The following is a 21,641-nucleotide window of genomic DNA, read 5'->3' as shown; positions in this document are numbered from 1 at the left end:
AATGAGTTCCTGATTTTTACACTTCTTTCCTGTATTGAAAAATCTTTGTTCATCCTTCCCCAAAAGAGTCCATCTTAAGCACCACCACTGGTTCCTAAGTTGGTTTCTGAACGTGGGTATCGTCTGCCAATGTACACAGCTGGTATACCTAGCTCGCTTGTCAGTACTCATTTAGCTTTGATTTTTGTTTTTGAGTTTATAATTTTAAGAGATGAGCATCAGTTTTACACACAGAGCTATGCTCTTCAGATTGCTTTTGTTAAAAACACACACAGATTGACATTTTGACAGGATATTGAATACATCTAACTTGCCTCTGAGCAGTTAATGAAATCCTGTATTAGACAAGATAGAATAGCATAGTACAAAGGTATCATTGTGGCACCAAATTTGAAATAACCAAGTATTTACTACTAGACATGGGGATTTCTTTCTTGTTTTAAAACTTTGCCATGCTAATCATTTACACTGAGAATACCATGCTTACTTTGCATCCATTCAAGTCTTCTGTATGTCAACTTCCAGTGAAGTTTCAGGTGATGGCTTGAGTATAAGGCTTGGGGAAGCCATTCTGCTTCAGAAATGTTTTCAGCAATACATCTGAAGCTTGTCAAAATCTCTGATTTGGGAACTGGGAGAAGGTCTTTTAACTAGTGGTGAAGCAGCAAAGCAGTGTATCATTCTAAATGTGTCAATGATGGGACTAGTTACTCCTTAGGAGGATGATACAGAGCTTCTATGGTAAATCCCTTTATGTTCTAGCCTTTCCTCCTTCTAGGACTTCAGTTCATGCTGCCGGTAGTACATGGGCTGCTTCTGCAAACCAAGGAATCGGAGCCAAGGTACTCTTGACTTTGAATGTTTGTGCAGAGGTACAGCTTCACAGTCTCTCATCAGCTACTTTTCCTGCTATTGCAAAGATGTATTTGCCTTGGTCACACATTCCTGCCATCTCCTGCTGGGACTGCTATTTATGTAGAAAAAGCTTAGTAGTCCAGAAAGAGATTAATGCTAGCCCCAGCAAAATGCAACAGACTAGGTGAGAAAAATGAAAACCCTAGAGGTCAGGGCTCCACTCTTAGCAGAACATGGCCTAGATGGACTTAGTTGTGGTACAGGACTTCTGGCCATTGACAATTCATTTTCTTGTCCTTTCTCTTATTGGATGAGTTCAGCAGAGCAAGCTTCTTGGTGCTGCCTGTTACATTGAGTTAGGTTAGAGCTTGTTTGGTTTATGGCAGCTCTGGCATCCTGCATTTGTTCCCTATGTGCATTTGTGCTGTGATGCCATTATAAATTACTGATAGTGGTGTCTCCTTGTTTCATGGCATTTTTGTCTTGGGTGAAGGAGATAGGTGGTGAGTGAGGACAGATTCTGAAAAGGTGTCTTTAAGGCAGCTTGTTTCAGTCTGGCTGTCTGGGGTCCAGTGACCATGAGATAATTGAATTTTCAATATGCAGTCAAGCTAAGAGGGGCAGCAACAAAACCTCCAGTCTGGACTTCCGGAGGGCAGACTTCAGGTTACTCAAGGAACTAACTAGAAGGTACCTTGGGAAACAGCCCTTAAAAACAAAGGGTTCCAGGAGGGCTGGACCTACTTCAAGAAAGAACTCTTGAAGGCTCAGGAACAGGCTGTGCCAATGTGCCGGAAGATGAGCCGCCGGGGCAGACGGCCAGCCTGGATGGGCAAGGAACTGAGTGAATTAAGGGGAAAAAAAGAGGATGTATCATCTTCAGAAGGAAGAAGAGGTAACCTATGAAATGTTTAAGGATGTTGCTAGGTCATGCAGGAAAAAAAAATTAGAGAGGCAAAAGCCCATTTAGAGATTAGACTGGCCTCTGCTGTGAAGGACAACAAAAAATCCTTTTACAAATATATTAACAGCAAGAGGAGAGGCAAGGACACCCCCCACTATTTGGTGGACATGGAGGGGAACATGGTAACAAAAGATGAGGAAAAGGCAGAGGTACTTAACGCCTTCTTTGCCTCAAATTTTAATTGCAGGATAGGTTGTCTTCCAGACAACTGGCCACCTGAGCTGGCAGATGGAGTCAGGGAGCAGTATAGTTCCCCTGTAATCCAGGAGGAAATAGTTAGAGACCTCCTTAGCCACTTGGATCTCCACAAGTCCATGGGAGCAGATGGGATCTATCCTAGGGTTCTGAGAGAGCTGGCAGATGAGCTGGACAAGCCACTCTCCATTTTTCAACAGTCCTGGCTCACTGGAGAGGTCCCAGATGACTGGAAGCTGGCCAATGTGATGCCCACCCACAAGAATTACAGACCTGGTAGCCTGACCTCAGTGCCAGGCAAGATTACGGAACAGGTCATCTTGAGTGCAATCACTGCACATATAGAATGGCCAAGGGCTCAGGCCCAGCCAGCATGGATTTAGGAAGGGCAGGTCCTGCCTGACCAACGTGATCTCCTTCCATGATAACTGACTGCCTGGTGGATGTGGGGAAGGCTGTGGATGTAGTCTACCTGGACTTCAGCAAGGCCTTTGGCACCATTCCCCATAGCACGCTCCTGGCCAAGCTGTCAGCTCATGGGTTGGACAGCAGCACTCTGTGCCTGGTTAGGAACTGGCTGGAGGGCTGAGCCCAGAGAGTGGTGGAGAATGGTGCCACATCCAGCTGGCAGGCAGTCACTAGTGGTGTCCCCCAGGGATCAGTGCTGGGCCCCATGCTCTTTAATATCTTTATTGATGATCTGGATGAGGGGATTGAATCCATCATCAGTAAGTTTGCAAGCTGGGGGCAGGTGTTGACCTGTTAGAGGGTAGAAGAGCTCTGCAGAGGGACCTTGACAGGCTGGACAGATGGGCAGAGTCCAAAGACTTGGGATTTAACACATCCAAGTGCTGGGTTCTACACATTGGCCACAACAACCCCATGCCGAGCTACAGGCTGGGGTCAGAGTGGCTGGAGAGCAGCCAGGCAGAAAGGGACCTGGGGGTACTAGTCAATTGTAGGCTGAACATGAGCCAGCAGTGTGCCCAGGTGACCAAGAAGGCCAATGGCATCCCGGCCTGTATCAGGAACAGTGTGGCCAGCAGGAGCAGGGAAGTCATTCTGCCCCTGTACTGAGCACTGGTTAGGCCGCACCTTGAGTCCTGTGTCCAGTTCTGGGCACCTAAGTTTAGGAAGGATGTTGAGTTGCTGGAATGTGTCCAGAGAAGGGCAACAAGGCTGGGGAGGGATTTGGAGCACAAGTCCTATGAGGAGAGGCTGAGAGAGCTGTGGTTGCTTAGCCTGGAGAAGAGGAGGCTCATGGGAGACCTTATTGCTGTCTACAATTACCTGAAGGGAGGTTGTAGCCAGGTGGGGGTTGGTCTCTTCTCCCAGGCAACCAGCACCAGAAGAAGAGGACACAGTCTCAAGCTGTACCAGGGGAGGTTTGGGCTGGATGTTAGGAAGAAGTTCTTCACAGAGAGAGTGATTGCCATTGGGGCTGCCCAGGGAGGTGGTGGAGTCACCATCACTGGAGGTGTTTAGGATAGAGGCTGGATGGGGCACTTGCTGCCATGGTTTAGTTGATTAGATAGTGTTGGATGATAGGTTGGACTTGATGATCTCAACGGTCTCTTGTAACCTGGTTAATTCTATTCATTATAGGTGTATATATTGATGGGTATATATAAAAACAGGATAAGAAACTTTTTTGTCTTTGATGCTGCAGATAAATTTATAAAGTCACTTTTAAAAAATATAGCCCTTTGTATATACCTCTCAATTCTTTTCCACTGAAATCTCTCAGGCTGTAGTCTTCCTATTTAAGGACCTTTTCCCCATCACTTTGAGGAGTCTTGTTACACGTACTTTCCAACATTCAATTTGTGAGTGAAAACCCATTTTGCTAAGGATTTCCAAAGAATTGTAACCCAAACCAGAAGTTTGACTTATGGAATTTCACTATTTATGTGTACCTTTAGCTGAAATACTAAAATAAAAGTACAGGGTGCTATGGTCGTACTTGCCATCTTCAGCACTTCTAAAACGTCAGTTTGCATTAAAAAAAGGGTACTTGACTAGTCTCTGCTTACCCAAGTTTCTAACTTTTTCTGCTTGCCATCCCCATTTCTGTGTGGATCTTTGACAAGAAAGAAATGCCAACTTTTGGGCAATATTTCCCTCATTTAGTAGGCTGATTTGCTCTACAGGCAAAAACTTTTAAATTTAGACCCTCATCCTGCAACTGTTTAAGCATGCTTAATTTGAAGCACATGCTTATTTACAGGATCCAGATTTGTTTGTCTAATTACTTCATAGCACAAGTGAAGCCAGACTGTCCAACTCTCAGGCCCATCTGTTGGGAGGGAGCAACTCTGTTCCAAAAAGCTGTTCCACCCTTAGCCACCAGACAAAATTTATCTTCCAAATCCAGAGGTGGTGTTACTCAGGAATACATGGTAGCTACTTTTGCCTTCAGTATTTCATCCTGAATTCAGAAACGTTATTTCATAGGGCTCAGGACTGCACGGGCATCTTGTGGGTTATATCATTATAAATGTCTATAAATTCCTTAGTAGTACATGTTGATACACATTGACTTGTTTTATTTATTACACTGAGATAATGAAGAGATTGTTATCCCAAAGCTGTAGCATTGAATGGTGTAATACTGCCATCCCATTTTGTTCAATATATTTAAATATGCCCAATGCCACTATTATTTCTTTTTGCTAGCAAAGAAGTTTAATAGACACACACTTTTTAAAGCAGTTTGAAACTTGTATAATATTTAGTGATCGTTCTGATCCCATGTAGGTATGTTTTCATTTTTAAACTGAAGGCAAAGGATTCTGCTTGCTTGGCTGGTGCAAGAATATGTGAGAGCAAGAACAAGGCTTGGTGGAAAATCTGAATTTGTAAATACAAGTCTCATCACTTAGAAAAAAATCTCATTGCTATTTATATTATCTTTAAGTTTTTCTACAGAAGGATGTAACCCTTTTTGCTTAATTGTATTTGAAAATACACATTGAAGAGGATGGCACAAGCTCATACGCTTCTGTCAGTCACCTCCAATGTAGACTGCGTTAATTTGAGCATAGAGGGAGAAACTGGAGTGAGAACTGTGGATGTTAATGTGTAGAAGATACAAATAAACCTCTGAATCTTAGAAATCTTTCAAAGGAGGAAAAAAATCAATGATTTTTTTTCTTTTACTTAAATGCAGTGTATTGGACTTCTCTGGGGGCAGCTGTAAGAGCTAGTAATCTTTAATTACAGGGTAATTAGTCCAAAGTTTTCTCCAAGGAACTGTGTGCAAGATTTAAATAAGAATATCTTCTATTAATAATACTACTACATGCATCATTTTACAAATAGTGTGAGAGAGAAGACAGTGGTGCTTAGAATTCTGTGAAGTGGTATGTACATATGTTTTGTTTTGGTTTTTACTCTGATGTTATGCCATATGTGCTTGCTCAACTGATGAGAGCATCATAGAAGTACTTCACCATCCTCCCTCTCTGACTGTAGCTGCTACCCTCAAGTGCTTTCACACCAGTGCTAGTGTAGGGAGTTCTTTCTTGTCCCAGGTTGTTGTGAGCCCTGTCTTCCTAGCACTGTGCTGTATGCTGTGGTGATGTCCCAGTGCAATCAAATGATCTTTTATTTCAGAGATGACAATCTGGATGTTTTTTTTCTTAAACACTTTTATTGACCTAATGGGTATCACTGTTGTCTGTGAAACTAAGATGGCATACTTCAGTACAGATGTACCATGGCAGGGGGGTTGGAACTAGATGATCCTTGTGGTCCCTTCCAACCCTGACTGATGCTATGATGTAGAAATAAATGGCTAGAGACAGCAGCACCATGAGAGAAGAAAGATCAGTATGACAGTGCACTGCTTTCTGAAAGAAATTAATGTTAGGAGGCTCAGTAGGAAGATCCATATTCCTTTATCTCAGGTGATTTAAGATGATGTGCGGTTTTTTTGTAAGAAGGATTGTGCCAAGTTCTGTATAGCATTGGTTACTGTAACCCTCCTTACCTGCACAGAGACAATAATCTGATTCTTCACCTTGGGCTATAAAGTAGGTGTGTTTAGGAAGAATCTCTGGAGTACTAGATCCTTTCTCAAAGCAGGATCAACTACAACAGTTTACTTCTGGCCATATTCAGTTGCATTTGGAGTATCTCCAAGGATGGGGACTCTACAGCCTCTGTGCCACCCATTCCTGTTTGGCCACCTTGTTCCAGTCTTCCTTGCCACTGTAGATTGCTGCCCCCTCACGTGTCAGTCGTATTATCCTCATTGCCATAGCAATACCCCTATAACTGCCAGTTCTTGCCTGTTAGTGACTCTCCCACAGAATCTCTGGCCACAGATGTAATTTTGATTTGTCCTGCCTATTCCTTTTCTACATACTTTTATCTATGTACCCCATTACCTTTGGTGACAGTGTATTTGTTGACAGTTGTTGCTACTGCCACTGTCCTTTCTAGGAACTGTGCCTCAAAAATCCTCTAAACATCCCTTGCTCCTTTACCTGTTTTTAGCTGATATGGTTCCCAAACTGAATGCTGCGTAACTGTGCACATGCAGCTTGTGGTGTAGGAGGCAGGAGGAATTAAGACCTATAGTGGGGGTACTGTCTTTAGGAGTCGCTGCTCTGTGACGCTTTGCTATGACCGACAGGTTAGAATAGAATTAACCAGGTTGCAAGAGACCGTTGAGATCATCAAGTCCAACCAACACTATCTACTCAACTAAACCATGGCGCCAAGTGCCCCATCCAGTCTCATCCTGAACACCTCCAGTGATGGTGACCCCACCACCTCCCTGGGCAGCACAATCCACTGGCCAATCACTCTTTCTGTGAAGAACTTCTTTCTAACATCCAGCCTAAACCTCCCTTGGCATAGCTTGAGACTGTGTCCTCTTGTTTTGGTGTTGGTTGCCTGGGAGAAGAGACCAACCCCCACCTGGCTACAACCTCCCTTCAGGTAATTTTAGGCAGCAATAAGGTCACCCCTGAGCCTCCTTTTCTCCAGGCTAAGCAACCCTAGCTCTCTCAGCCTGTCCTCATAGGGCTTGTGCTCCAAACCCCTCACCAGCTTTGTTGCAAGGACAGCATCCTGTCCTTGGGGTTTTATAATGTCTTCAATTTTCAGGAACTGTTGCTTCAGTCCTATCCTTCCTTTACTTGTGTAGGTTTTTTTTTCCTGTTTAGTAAGTGTAGGGTCAGTAGATGCTGGCTTTGGTAGAAGGCAGTGTATTGGTTCACGAATTAAGCCTGCTTGGCTCCATATCCCTAAAACTAAAGCACTAACCAACCCAAAATCCCAGACATGAACATGTACACATGCACTTCTAGTTGTGGATGTGATTGACTTGCTGCTGTTTTAAAATAAACATGGCTGAAAAAAATCCATTACTTTTCCACACTTTCTACAATACTTTCAAAATGAAGTGATCATTGCTATATTCATACTGCACATTCAAAACCAAATTAAAACTTCAGGTGACTGTGCAAGCTCACATCACCTGAATTTAGTGATGAGTTAAGCATCAGGAACCATGATGCTGATATCCAGGAAGATAAGTGACCATGGAATCCTCTTCTTAATAGCCACTCAGCATATTGATAAACAGAGTTAGTCAAAGTACACAACTACATTGCAAAGTAAATACTTAAACAGTATAAAAGACAGCACTGAATAAGAAATGTTTTCTGTAAGACCTGTTAAGGCCACTGCCCTGACCAAATTCTAAAAGAGAGCTCCCTTCCTACCCACTGAGGAAGACTACTAATTTACTGTTTCATGATTATTTTTTTTCTCTTCCTCTCAAAAAACAAAAGCTATGGCATTGCAATGTGCCTTTGCTAATTAGTCTGCATGCTTCTGTTCTGTATGCATTTGCAAAGCTTGACATGCATCTTTAAGACAGGATAAATAGTATAGCTGTAGAAAGACCCTCTTGTGCCTGTGCATTTTTCTTCATCTGCTCTAACATTCAAGTTTTTCAGCTGTCATTTTATTTGCCTTTCCTACTAAACTTTCCATTTGGTATTGATGTAGAAAATGCTGTATTTGTCATAAACACGGGACCTTGGTAATGTGATATATTGGCTTGGTTAAAGGGATGCTCCCCTCTTTCTCCCTCTCATCATTCTGTCCTGCTTTTTTCCCCATGAATGCCTGATTTTCATTTAGGGTAATGTATATTTTGTGTTAAACATCTCATTGGGCATTCTCTGCCAAGCTAAAGGTAATATTTTTTTTTTTTCCAGACTGAAAGCCAAATGGCCTAGAAAATAAAGTGCTGCTAACTTTCTCTGCGGAATGCAGTACAGTAATTCCAAGTGCTTTTTTTCCTGTGTGAACAAATTAAAAATACCATGTAGGTTGAATCCTAATTAAACAAAAAAATGGTGTCAGTTAGGAGATGTAGTGCTTTTGAAGAATAAATTGTATCTAGAAATAAAGTAGCTTAATAGCCTTGTTTGGCTATTTGACTGTGGCTCAAATTTCTTCTTTAATTACTAAGATGGAGTGATATGTAGCATATCAAGCAAGGAATCTATCTTACCCTACTAACCTGTTCAGGATGACCTTATGCAGCACTGGCACATTACATTTTAAACTCGGAGTTTGTATTAATGACTAAACATGCTGCTTTTACATCAGGTAAAATCTTGTGTGGTCATGCAACTGTTGCATGAAAAATGAAATGGTCTTCATGAGACCAGATGATTAGGAGAACTAAGATTACACTTGTTAGTGTTTGCCATTTCCTTTGTGCATACCTGATTCCTTCTCTTTATCTTCGTGTAATCAGCAGCTATATCCATTTCCAGGATCTAATTGAAGGTAATGAAGAAAGGGTTTGGGCTGTTAAGCTTCCACATTCTCTGCTCTTTGTGCTTCTCCTGGTGCTAAAAAGAGATGAGTTAACATAAACCTGAGTAGGCTGTTTAACCTTCTTTCTCTTCTGGAAATGTAGATGCAATAACATTTGCAGCTGAAAAGGCTCATTCGCAGTTTCTAATGTTTAAGGATGCAAATGAAGCATTTTGTCTTTTCTGTCGCCTGGAGGTGTTAAGCAAGGAAACAGAAAGACGTTTCTAGGATTAGTTCAGATTTCTTTTATCATGTAAAAATCAAGGGTGGTTTCAATGCCATGAAGTGAAGAAAAGTAATATGGAAACTATCCAGAGAAAATTCTTACGTTTCGTTTGTTTCTTCCTAAATTTTCTGGGTATTCATTACCACTAATACAGCTGAATACGCAAACTTTTTTGCAACAGATGAGGGCAAAGTTCCCGTGCCTGTACTTCGGGTGGTGCATGTAATGTTTTAGAGGTGATGAGGAAATTAATCACTGACTATGGCATGTCATACGAACTACTGTATGTTCAAATTCTATTCAAGAAATACGCCTAAAACGTTGAATAACTCAATATTGTGTTTGGGTTCTGGACAAAGACACAATAAGATGTAAACTATCTATGGCTTTAAACTGTTTCAAGAGTCTGTTTTTCAAGTAAAACTTCAGCTTGATGATCAGATCCAAACTGAAAGCTTTAAGAAGTATAGAGCCCCAGAGGTGGTACTTGATCTTCTCAGTATCTTGCAGCTTCGAGTCCTGGGAAGAAGCTGCTTTGGTTCTTGTATTCACTACCAAAGATTCATCCTGGAAAGCTGAATACTGTGGTTTGTTTCCCCTTCCTCCTTGGACATGTAATACACATACACTTTATGAAATGTTTGGTTAATGAGACTTAAAGTTTAGAATGCAGAATTGATTTACTCTTTCCACATATAATTTACGATAGTATGAGTTCACAACTTGTAGTTTAAGGAAGAAGTTTACAGATTAGCTTGATTCTTACAGGCGACTTTAAATTTGCAACTTCTGTGGAGTGAAAGATATGGCTTTAAAGTTTATTTAAAAGCTGTTTTCTGTTCAGCACTTGTGCTTAAGGTGATGCTGACCATCTAGATGGATTCTGGCTGTTCCCTAGTGTTTATGTAGTAGGTCATGCACCTTTTCTGAGGTGTGCATGCTTTTTATGGGACAGAGGAGTTAACTAGCCTTAGCTTGAATTTATACTGGATCAGCAACTGTATCTTTTGTTTAAACTGAGCTTTAGAGTCTAAAAAAAAAAAAGTTTTTTCCCACCTTGAGTATACATGTATTACATTTTGAAAAACCCCCAAATGCCTCTATATGATACATATAGAGAACCACTGTTCTGGCATTCTTTTCCTAACCTGACTTAGAAAAGACGTATCTGGGCTCTGTTTTCATTTGGTCCTTCAGAAATTTGGTTATAGTGGTAGCTGATTAATGTATTTTCATGGCTTTGCGTAGTTCAGTATAGTTTGGTGACCAAGCCAGATTCACACCAGAATCACAGAATGTTAGGGGTTGGATGGGATCTAGTCCAACCTCACTGCCAGAGCTGAGTTTTGAATCTCTCCAGAGGAGACGACTCCACAGCCTCTCTGGGCAGCCTCTTCCATGCGCTTTCATGCTCACAGTGAAAAAGTTTTTCCTTGTATTTACATGGAACCTCCTATGCTCCAGCTTGCACCCATTGCCTGTTGTCTGGTCATTAGACATCACTGAGGAGAGCCTGGCTCCATCCTCATGGCACTCACCCTGAGCATATTTATAAACATTAATGAGGTCATCCCTCAGGTATTTATTAGAATAATGGCTTAAAAGGGATTTGTTAACACATCTTCCTCATCATGCCAAAGGTTAAACATGGAAACTGGCATCTGTGTTTTTTTTTTTTCAAGTAAATCAGTGTATTTGATTTAGTTTGGTTTTTTTTGTTTGTTTTCTTCCCCCCCCAGTGTGGCTAAGGGCAGTGATTGTGAAAGTTCTTTAAATTCAGTTTTAAGTGAGCCAAACTTCTTGCAGCTGTATGCAGTTTCAGGTAAGGCTTTTCTGTTCAGGTAGCTTTTTCCTTTCCTATATGCTTTCAGTGTATGTCTTTCTCTTACAGTATATGCTGCTATTTGAGACAGGGAGTGCAGAGATTTAAAATGAAACAGTATTGCACCACTTATAGCGACGTAGCTTGTGTGGTAGGTCTGGCCTTTAAAATGTAGCATGTAATGGGGCCAAGTAACAGTAAATTTTTATTTTGAAGTAGAGCTTAGAGCAAACAGTGAGGTCTGTCAAGCTAAGCAGCACAGTTATTCACCACCATCTATTTGTAGCAAGTTGTACTGGGCTCTGCCACTTTCCCGATTGCCAAATAACTTCTGAGGCTACATGCTATCACAGTCTACCTGCCTGCTGCTTATGCAGTTTAGGGTGCTGGTAATACTCCTCCTTCCCAAATTCTCAAACAAAACAAAAGCCAGATGTCCAGAAAAAATGACAATAATCTAAGACAGGTGTAATTGGAGAAAAGTAGAATTCTACAGTCCTTTCCCCTCTAACATATTTATTCATCTGCTTATATTGGACTTGAGTGGAATATTGTAACTAGTTAAAGATGAGGAAAAGGCAGAGGTACTAAATGTCTTCTTAGCCTCAATTTTCAACAGTAAGACAGGAGGGCTTCAGGATAACTGACTTCCTGAACTGGTAGATGAGGTCAGGGAGCAGTGTAGTCCCCCTAAAATCCATGAGGAAGTAGAGACTTGCTGAGCCACTTGGATAGTTGGAAGTCCATGGGACCAGATGGGATCCATCCTAGGGTACTGAGAGAGCTGGCAGATGAGCTGCCCAAGCTGCTCTCTATCATTTACCACAAGTCCTGGCTCACTGGAGAGGTCTCAGATGACTGGAAGCTGGCCAGTGTGGTGCCCATCCACAAGAAGGGCCAGATGGAGGAACCTGGAAACTACAGGCCTGTCAGCCTGACCTCAGTGCCAGGCAAGATTATGGAACAGATCATCTTGACCATCCATGGCAGGTGCGCTGTGGTTGTCCACAAGGGATCAGGCCCAGCCAGCATGGATTTAGGAAGGGCAGGTCTTGCCTGGCCAGCCTGATCTCCTTCTATGATCAGGTGACTGCCTGGTGGATGTGGGGAAAGCCGTGGATGTAGTCCACCTGGACTTCGGCAAGGCCTTTGACAGCATCCCCCATAGCAAGTTCCTGGCCAAGCTGTCAGCTTGTGGCTTGGACAGCAGCACTCTGTGCCTGGTTAGGAAGTGGCTGGAGGGCTGAGCCTAGAGAGTGGTGGTGAATGGTGCCACATCCAGCTGGCAGCCAGTCACTAGTGGTGTCCCCCAGGGATCAGTGCTGAGCCCCATCCTGTTCAATATCTTTATTGATGATCTGGATGAGGGGGGATAGAGTCCATCATCAGTAAGATTGCAAGTTGGGGACAGGTGTTGATCTGTTAGAGGGTAGGAGAGCTCTGCAGAGGGACCTTGACAGGCTGGACAGATGGGCAGAGTCCAACATGATGGCATTTAACAACTCCAAGTGCCAGGTTCCTCACTTTGGCCACAACAACCTCATGCAGTGCTACAGTCTGGGGACAGAGTGGCTAGGGAGCAGCCAGGCAGAAAGAGACCTGGGTGTGTACTAGTTGATAGTAGGCTGAACATGAGCCAGCAGTGTGCCCAGGTAGCCAAGAAGGCCAGTGGCCTCCTGGCCTGTATCAGGAGTAGTGTGTCCAGCAGGAGCATGGAAGTCATTCTGCCCCTGTACTCAGCACTGGTTAGGCCACACCTTGAATACTGTGTCCAGTTCTGGGCTCCTCAATTTAAGAAGGACATTGAGTCTCTTGAACATATCCAGAGAAGGGCAGTGAGGCTGGTGAGATGTCTGGAGTACAAGCTCTATAAGGAGAGCCTGAGGGAGCTGGGGTTGTTTAGCCTGGAGAAGAGAAGGCTCAGGGGAGACCTTATTGCTCTCTATAACTCCCTGAAAGGAGGTTGTAGCCAGGTGGGGGTTGGTCTCTTCTCCCTGGCAACCAGCACCAGAGGACACAGTCTCAAGCTGCACCAGGGGAAGTTTAGGCTTGAGGTGAGGAGAAAGAGTAACTGGCCATTAAAATGGGCTGCCCAGGGAGGTGGTGGAGTCACTGTCCCTGGAGTTGTTCAAAAAAGGGTTGGATGTGGCACTTGAAGCCATAGTTTAGTGGTTATGAGGTGTTAGGTAATAGGTTAGACTTGATGATCTCTGAGTTTTTTCCCCAGTCTGGTTGGATTCTATGATTCTGTTGTGTACTGTATTCACTTAAGAGGTGCTGTGCTGTTTTAAGCCTGTACAGAAGCTGTAGTTTGCTGTGCTTTAACATGGTTCACTTTTAAAATGCTTGTTCTGATAAAAGATGCTGTGAGTGTTGTCTCTTTTGTACATATATTAATGTGTGTGTATTCTTAAGATGTTTTTGGCTTCAGAAGTTCTGCTTATTTAATTCTAAACAGGTGTGTTGTTTTGGCCCCTGGCCTGGAGCCCAGATCCCCACCAAAGCTGCTCTATCACTCCCCCTCTCAAGTGGATGGAGGAGGAGAGAAAACAAAACAAACCAGAAGCCAGGAATAGGATAGGAGCAATTTTAATAACACTAATAAGCAAACAGCAATAGACTTTGCAGAAGCAAAAAAGCAGGATGATGGTCAGTCTTGGGCAGCAGGGCTCTCTAAGCTTGGTGGTTCCTTGGGAGGATAAACGCCATGGACAAACCCTCACACTTCCTTCTTTCACTTCATTCTTATACCTGAGCTGATGTCATGTGGTGTGGAATACCTCTTTGGCCAGTCTGAGTCAGCTGGCTCAGCCGTGTCCCCTCCCAAGATTTTGCCCACCCCTCAACATACTCTTGGGGCAGGGAAATATTGAAAGGACACAGGCTGGATACTTACTTGACAGTAGCGAAAACACTGCTATGTTATCAACTGCTGCTGCAAAAACACAGCACCAGAAAGATGCTGTGAGGAGAATTAACTCCAGCTCAGTCCAACCCAATACAACAGAACTGGAGCAACTCTTACTTTCTGAACTAGTGGGGTATTACTTGTTTTGGTGATCCATGACAATGCCTAGGCATATTGCTGTTTTATTTCAAGCTGGAAAAGGCTTAAGTCTGCACAGATGAAGTTCTCTACTTGTTAGTATTAAACTTGCATTTTGATGCTTGGTCAGATCACTGATTACTCCTGTATACATTCCTCATTCTGAACCTTCAGAGTAGCAGGGCCCAACTGCTTGAGCTGATAGGTTGTTTCTGTGTGCCTGGCAAAAAGCTTCTGTGTGTTCTTCCACATCCATCACATTCTGCTGTAGAATGTTTTCCCAGTTCAGTATTTTGTAGTGGATGCTTCTTACAATATATTCTTACAGTATATTTCCTATGAGAATTCCTTCCCAGTCTTGAATGGACAGTTCCTGTACTGCAAGATGACCCTGTTACTTCCCTACTTCTCTGAACAGATGTTAGCATATCTGGGTGTTTGTGTGTTGTGTGGTGGGTTTTTTTTTTGTCTGTAGGACTTCTGAATCTTGTTTGTCTTTGAATGTTTATCTGGCCACTTCACCTGCATTCTTCTGCTCTACTTGGTTATTTTCTAGGCTGTTTAAACCATTTGGACCTTTTCCTGAAAGCTCTGCTTCTCAGCCCTGGATTTAGCCTGTGTGACTTAAAAGCTTTTTAGGCAGCTAGCAATCTATGAGCTGTGCTGTTTTATCTCCTTTGCTTTGTATGTGGCTGTAGGCAGGTGCACGTATGGGTCTGTTTTTCCTTCTGGTGAGCTATAGAAGAGACACTTTATTTGTGGAAGGTTCCATTTTTTCTGGAACTCTGATACTGTTTGTGACTACCAAACTACTTATGCCTCTTTCTCACTGGCTGTGTCGTTCCCTTCCCTTGACTGGCTGTGTGTAAAGGGCAGAAAAATTAAGGCAATTGTTCCTCAGTGAAAGGCTTTAATCAGCTTCATGCAAGTACAGATTTTCCTGTGAAGAAGAGTTAGGGTTGGGACAAAAGCCATTTAAAAACTAGCTTTATGATAAGAGTTTCTATTGGTCTCCTTATCTGTGAACCTTCTTTAATAACCTCATTCACCAATGAGTTCTTGAGTAAGTGTGGTAAGTTGCTACCCCCATTTGCTAATCTTGCTGTTATCTCACTGGAGCAGAATCTTGCTTCTGCTTTTATTCTGCACTGAAGTTGTTCCCCTACTTGACAGCATATACCAAAGAGCTGGCTCAAGTAGTGGATTTGATGCTTCAAACTTCAGCCATTCTTTGATTAAGACAGTGCTCCTCAGAGGACCAAAATTTTATTTTGAACCCAACCTTAAAACAGAAATGTAAACTGAAATGGAAAACCAAGCCAATGTGGCAGTATGCAGACTGTTATCACACACCTGCAAGTTTGAAGGCATGCCTTTCCCTAAAAGAAGGTTCTTGTTCCCAGTTGTGTGCTCTAGCAGCTTTTGTGGTCCTCTATCCAATGTCCATTAAACATCTATTTAGCAAATTTGAACTTGTGAAAGCAATGGAAAACACCTATCACAGAGAACCTTAGGCCATTGTCTGTCATGTTGGTCAGCTAGGTCAGCCCAGGAATGCCAGAGTCTGCACCAGAGAAGGGGCATAGATGAGACTCTGGAAAAGGCTGTGCAGGAGGAGGAGACAGAACCAGGGAAAGCAATTGGATTAGCTCAGTTACTTTCCTGATTGCTCCTGACATACTGTGGGCTGTGAGCGTACCTGGTCAGTGGTGATGGGGTTAAGCTCTCTTCTCCTGAAAAACTTACTGTCTTCCAGTAAGTAGTACCATGAATTTGGGTAATCTTTAAAATGTCCTTTGCAAGTCTGACTTTGAGAACATGTGATGCAATGGCTGTGTGCAACAGATAGTTTGGGTTCTCCTGAACTTCTTCATGAGCTTAAAACCAGCTCTGTATTTACATAATTTAGTTTCAATAAGATGGAGCAGTTCCAATTGCTCCTGAGATCATTGCTCCTTCCAGCCATTTCTTCTTCAGACACAGGAAACATTTTCCTTCAACTAGCTTTTTCAGGTACCAGGGAATGAACAAGTACAAAGCCTGCATTATTGCCATTTCTTCTGTGTGGTGAGATAATTATAGGGGCTCTTGCACCTGGAAGCAGCTGGGCACTTGGAGTGTATTTTGCCACATCAGCAAGCTGTGAGTGAAAGAATCCCCTCACCAGACAATCATGAAAGAAAAAACACAAGATTCTCGATAGCTGTGGTTTTGTATGTTGCAGACATCCTTGTTGGCTGGAGCTGCTCTTGTTAAGCTGGTGTTATGTGCAGTGTTAAATGTCTTGGCTAGAATAAGGACACTAAAAAGTGTGTTTAATTGTCCATAAGTAATGTAGTAAAAGACAGAGGAAAAGTTTTAGTATTGCTTGGTTCGTCTAAAGCTGGGTCGGACCTGTTCAGTCATTTCCTGCAGGGCTGGGAGGCTTGGCAGCGAGCTCGCTTGTTTGACAGATACAAGCCCACAGAAGAGTGTATGTTGCCAAGGGAGCTACTGTGTATAAAAGTTTATTATGCAGTTTTCCCTCCTCCATACTTTCTATCTGTAGTTCTGTTTATGTTGCCACTGAGGCTGAATCTACTACAGACTATATAATACAGTAATTATGAATCTCTGTATTCATAACTTTCAGAAGGAGATACAAAGGAATCTCCTACAAACAGTCTATTCAGTTATCTCAGATACACAAGAGTTTGTCACATGGACAGACCCTTTCTGAGTGTTGGGAATATGGTGATTTACACTAGCATAGGCCTGTTTTGTCCACTCTGTTCCCAAAGCACAGTTGAGACTCTAAAAGTCACATACAGCTCACCACAGACTTCTCAAATGGATTTTCCAGATCTTGCCTTTGCTTGTTCTATTTTGACACTGTTGAGGTTTTACTACATTTGGGGTCCTGCTTTCCCTGGGCATAGAATTAAGGCTTTTGTCTAGCTTAAAAAATCCCAACAAACAAAAACACACCAAAAAAAAGCCACCAACAAGAACAAAGGGAAGAAAATGAATGGCTTATGACACTTATGGTACCACAATTAAACCAACTACTGCTGCTCTCAAAACCAGAAGGGTTTTGGGGAAAATCTCTTCAATATTTACTACTTAAAAAGGTTAGTTCTTTGTTTCCTTGACATGGAACGTGTTCTGAAATTGTTCCTTCATAAAGTATTCCTTATTTTTCTCTACCTTTGACTATGCAGAGTAGAAGAGTGATACTTAGGTGTTGCTGTTAGTTTCTGAAGCAAAAGCTTCATGTTTATGATGATGAAACCTGCTAAGTTCCTTGCAGTCAGATAATATTTAAGGCTGAAGTATGCTGCCTCTGGAGGTGTAATAACTTTGGAGAAAAACTTGTTTGATATGCAGTGTGTAAGTTGAATATGTACAGCAGAGGTTCTAGTGCTTGCTACTGCAGTGGCAAATCTGTATGGACAAACTGTCATCAGGTACTGGAAGCTTTTCTTGTGCAGATTCACCAGTTCCATCTGTTTCATAACTAAGGATGCCAGTGGATGAGTGCTGACAGGTTTTTCTTATAATTTCTTTGGCACTTTCAATATCAAATACTACAATTTTGAACAGGTCATTTAGTGTGCTACCTGAAAGTATTGTCAGTGATGAAACTGAGGCACTTAGGTGATGAGCTGAGAAGGCTAGAGCCGTATCTTTGAGTGATGGGAACTTGAATGCTTGTACCAAGACTTGCAAGAGTTCGTCTAGTAGCTCCTTAAGATGGCAGTCTTTCTTGTGAGCATAGCTGAAGTTAGTTGTGAGTCCTGTCAGAGAGTGCACACTTTTCCTCTGAGAGGTGGTTTGTGTTGACTGGAACCGCGTGGATCCCCCTTGGTTTGTTAATTTGTTTTTGATTCATAGATGTTGCAGCATGCAGAGTTCTGTAATTCAGGTATCTTGTGATATGACATTGAGTTAAAATACTTTGTTTCAGATTTTTTTTTTTTTAAACTGGGAGATAACTGGATCACCCCAGCTGGCTAATCATATAGGGGAGTAGCTGGTGGTACTAAGCTGCTGCTTATTCACAGAGTATTTCTGTTCAAGATACAAAGGTTCAGAGCAGTTAAAGCCAGGAGATGCATGTGTAGACTGTGTGGCTTGTGAATTCTGGATGTTACAGACAAAGACAGAGGTTGCACCACCTCATATTTGCATTAGTAATGTGAATATGCTGCACGTTTGGTAATTAACTTTTCATAACTTAATACTATTTGTGTTCATGTAGAATACGAGCTCTCCAAGATTCTTGTAACAAATATACTGGGTGCAGCACACTGGTTTCTTGAAATGGTCTGGTATGTTCGTTCTCAGGTGGCAGAAACTACAGAAACAAGGTATTTCCAGGTTAGGAGTGATTCAAGAGGGACACCATAATCTCCAGTTGCCAAATACATAAATGAAGCTTTCCCACAAAGCTTTTTTCACATTGGTGTACAGTTTGGCAGAAGAGACCTCCAGCTATATGCAGGCCCCTATTAAAAAAAAGTATCTTGTGTTAAGAGAAAACGAAGCATCAGTTTTCAGGTTCTAATCTGCTGTTTCTGAAATCATCAGCCTCAAACTTTGTCATTATGGTTTCAAGTGTGAATTCCTTGCTTCCTGTTTCCCTTTTCCTTTAAAAAGTTAATTCCTTCAGTATTCAGATCTGTTGGTCTTCCTCTTCTCTGTGCCCTTCTATTGTAGTCTTCCCAACTTTGTGTTTGTAAGACAAATCAGTTTTACTGACCTGCTGAACTAGTAAACCTACTGTAGTAGAGAAGAGGTGGACTGAGATAAAACCTCCAATTACAGAATAGATTCTAGGATTATAGAATCATAGAATAGTTTGCTGTGGAAGAGACATAAATATAAGAGCTCCAACCTCTTTGCAGGGCAGGGACACATTCCATTAGATCAGGTTGATTAAAGCCCCATCCATCCTGACCTTGAATATTTCCAGGGAAGCAGCATCCACAACTGCTCTGTGCAACCTGTTCCGGTGCTTTGCTATCCTTACAGTGAAGAATTTATTAAAAAGACCTAAATCTCCATTCTTTGAGTTTAATGCCATGTTTTTCCTAAGTCTGTTCTGTGGCAATGTACTGCCATCACAAATAGACAAAGTTTCAGCAAATACTTCTTATTAACGACTCTGTCTGACATCTGTAACATTTGTGGCACAAGAGTATGTCAGAAAAAAAAAATTAAAGCACAAATTATGATGTAAAAAAAAGTTAGTGCTGGTATTAAGTAAACTACTCATCAGCTGGAGAGAAGTTGTTTTAAAGTATCTCTAAGGATTGGGAAAAAAAAAACCCAAATAACAAAAAACCACCCCCACCCCCCAAAAAAAACCCCCAACCAGCAACAAAAAACCCAACCAAAACCCTTCAAGCCAAAACACCACCTCCCCAAAACCATACAAAAACAACCTAACCCCCCCACCCCGACCAAAACAGCAAACCAAACAACAAGAACAAAAAACCCAAACTCAATGAAATCAATGAAACAGATGAAAAAAAACTCGTGCAGGACTAGTATGTTTATTCTTTTGATCTTTTCTTCCTGTAGTACAAAAGATGCTAGCTTGCCAGACCCTGTACTCAGTTGATGGATCAGTAGTTTTCAGTGAAGCTGTTCTGATAGAATCACCTTTGGCTCAGTGTTGTACTGACCCTGGAGGGGTTTGGGAAATCTTTGGCAGTCTGTTGCTGGCATAGAGAAACAGGATGAAGGAAAGTGCAATTCACTCTTCTACCTATGTATTGAAGTTGAACTATTAAAGTACTACATGTTAACCTTCCACATTGGTGCTGGAAAAGAGTTGCCTGAAACAATTGGGGAAACATTTCACTTTTTACCTTATTTTCAAAGTCTTTAAATACATTGAACAAGAGACTGCACTGTAACTTTAATGTTTTGTCAAGGTTTGGTTTTAGGAATGCATGATGGAATTTTCAACTCTGTTGTAGTTTAGTCAGCATATCTTTGTAAATCACTTGCAGCTATTTCATTGGTGCAAGTTTTCTTAAGGGACATATCTGACTTTCAAGCTGGAGTACTTCCACTTTGAGCTATTTTCCCCCCTTTTTGTCTGGCTTTGATTTATACAAATGCTAATTATAGGGGCTTTGAATCTGTGTGTATACATAGTTTCACAAGGTCATACACATTTTTAATGAACTGGCTGAAACTGTTCATATATTGTTAGATGCATACAGAAAGAGATCATCTATTAAATGTTGTTTCATTAATCAGTTCAAAAAGATAAGAATAGAAGTATCTGTGTAAAGTTGGCTTTTAATTGTCTCCTAAAGTTAACTTCATTGTCTTTGCAGGCATCAGAAGGTGTCACCTTCATTGGACCTGACACACATGCTATTCAAGCTATGGGAGACAAGATTGAAAGCAAATTGTTAGCCAAGAATGCGAAGGTCAACACGATCCCTGGCTTTGATGGAGTAGTCAAGGTGAGAAACCACTTAATTACTGTCTGCCCACTGTAGGAACGGTGTCTAAATGAAAGTATACCTCTTGATGATCTGATGCAGAATGTAATTATAGTTTCACCTTCTTTTTCAAACAGATAAAATTAAAAATGGAGTACAGATTTTTACTAGCCAGAGAGCTTTGAGGAGAAGTCCTTCATAGTAAATGATGTAATAAGGACTGCTTCTGTAGAGCCTCTAAACATGTTTTGCTTTAAGCTTAACACATTTACCTGCCCTCATGTTAAATATGAGGTGTGGATTTGACTGTCTACACATCTTTGTTTCTCAGGTCTTTATTCTTGTTTGGCAAGATCTTGACAGCCTTTATGTTAAGTCCAGTTTGTTACGCTGTATGAAGTTTTGATTTTACAGCGTGTGGATGGTGTGGTTCTGTGGTTTGTAAAACTCAGGGTGAGAATGGGAGGAAGTTGGTTTCTCATTGTCTGAATCTACACCTAGTGTTCTTCCTGGGATTTTAGGAGGAATGATTTTCTACGGTGTCCTAGAAATTTCAGTTTTTTCTTTACATTTTATGTGAGATAAAGTATGCATTGGTTTTGGTTTATTTTCTGGTATAGTGAAGTGTTGGGCTTGTAAGATTTCCTGTGTGTCTAAATATATTGTCTGTATTAATGCAGGTAAATAAGCTTTTTCCCCTTTTAAACCCTTTGCTGTATATACCTAAGCCTTTGGTATATTATAAAATGTTGATATCTCAAGTTAGTTTTTTAAAACAAAATTTGAGTTGGACAAAAAAGGGAGAAGCTTGTTTTGAAAACATTTTTAAGGTATTGAAAGGAAAGCTTTTCAGGTTTTATTTATGAGGACTGATAGTGACCTCTGATCACTGTAAATCTCTCTTATGTGATAAAATAGGAAATGTCAAGATAATGGGGAACAACTAAATAAATTAATGGGATGCAGACTGTATTTTAGGGAACAAAATATACTAGGGCAACGGTGTTCCATGTTGTGCCAGCCCAGTTGGATTTTAAACTCTCCTTGGAGGAAAACTTCAAAACCCAAATAGATGAGAAAGGTCAATAGAGTATAAAGGAATAAGCTTTCATAAAATTATCAGTTCTGGTGATGTTTGGAGAACTTAGCTAGTGAGAGAGAATGGTGAATTCATGGAATAGCAGAGGTCAAAATGCACAAGAGAATTCTTCAGTACTTGTGATGGAAATGCTTTGTGTGAGATG

General features: G+C 41.6%; 1 protein-coding gene across 1 annotated transcript in view; it reads left to right on the top strand.

Annotated features, from left to right (window-relative positions):
• PCCA (propionyl-CoA carboxylase subunit alpha) overlaps positions 1-21,641 on the top strand; it is a 313,957-nt gene that overhangs the window by 62,958 nt on the left and 229,358 nt on the right. The window contains exon 7 of the mRNA XM_054162910.1: positions 20,287-20,418. Coding sequence (XP_054018885.1) covers positions 20,287-20,418 — 132 coding nt within the window. The remainder of the gene's footprint in view (positions 1-20,286; positions 20,419-21,641) is intronic.

Source organism: Dryobates pubescens, chromosome 7 (genome assembly GCF_014839835.1).
Source record: "Dryobates pubescens isolate bDryPub1 chromosome 7, bDryPub1.pri, whole genome shotgun sequence".
Taxonomy (NCBI): Eukaryota; Metazoa; Chordata; class Aves; order Piciformes; family Picidae; genus Dryobates; species Dryobates pubescens.
The sequence above is the reverse complement of the archived record's forward strand: the minus strand, read 5'-3'. Positions and strand labels throughout refer to the sequence as shown.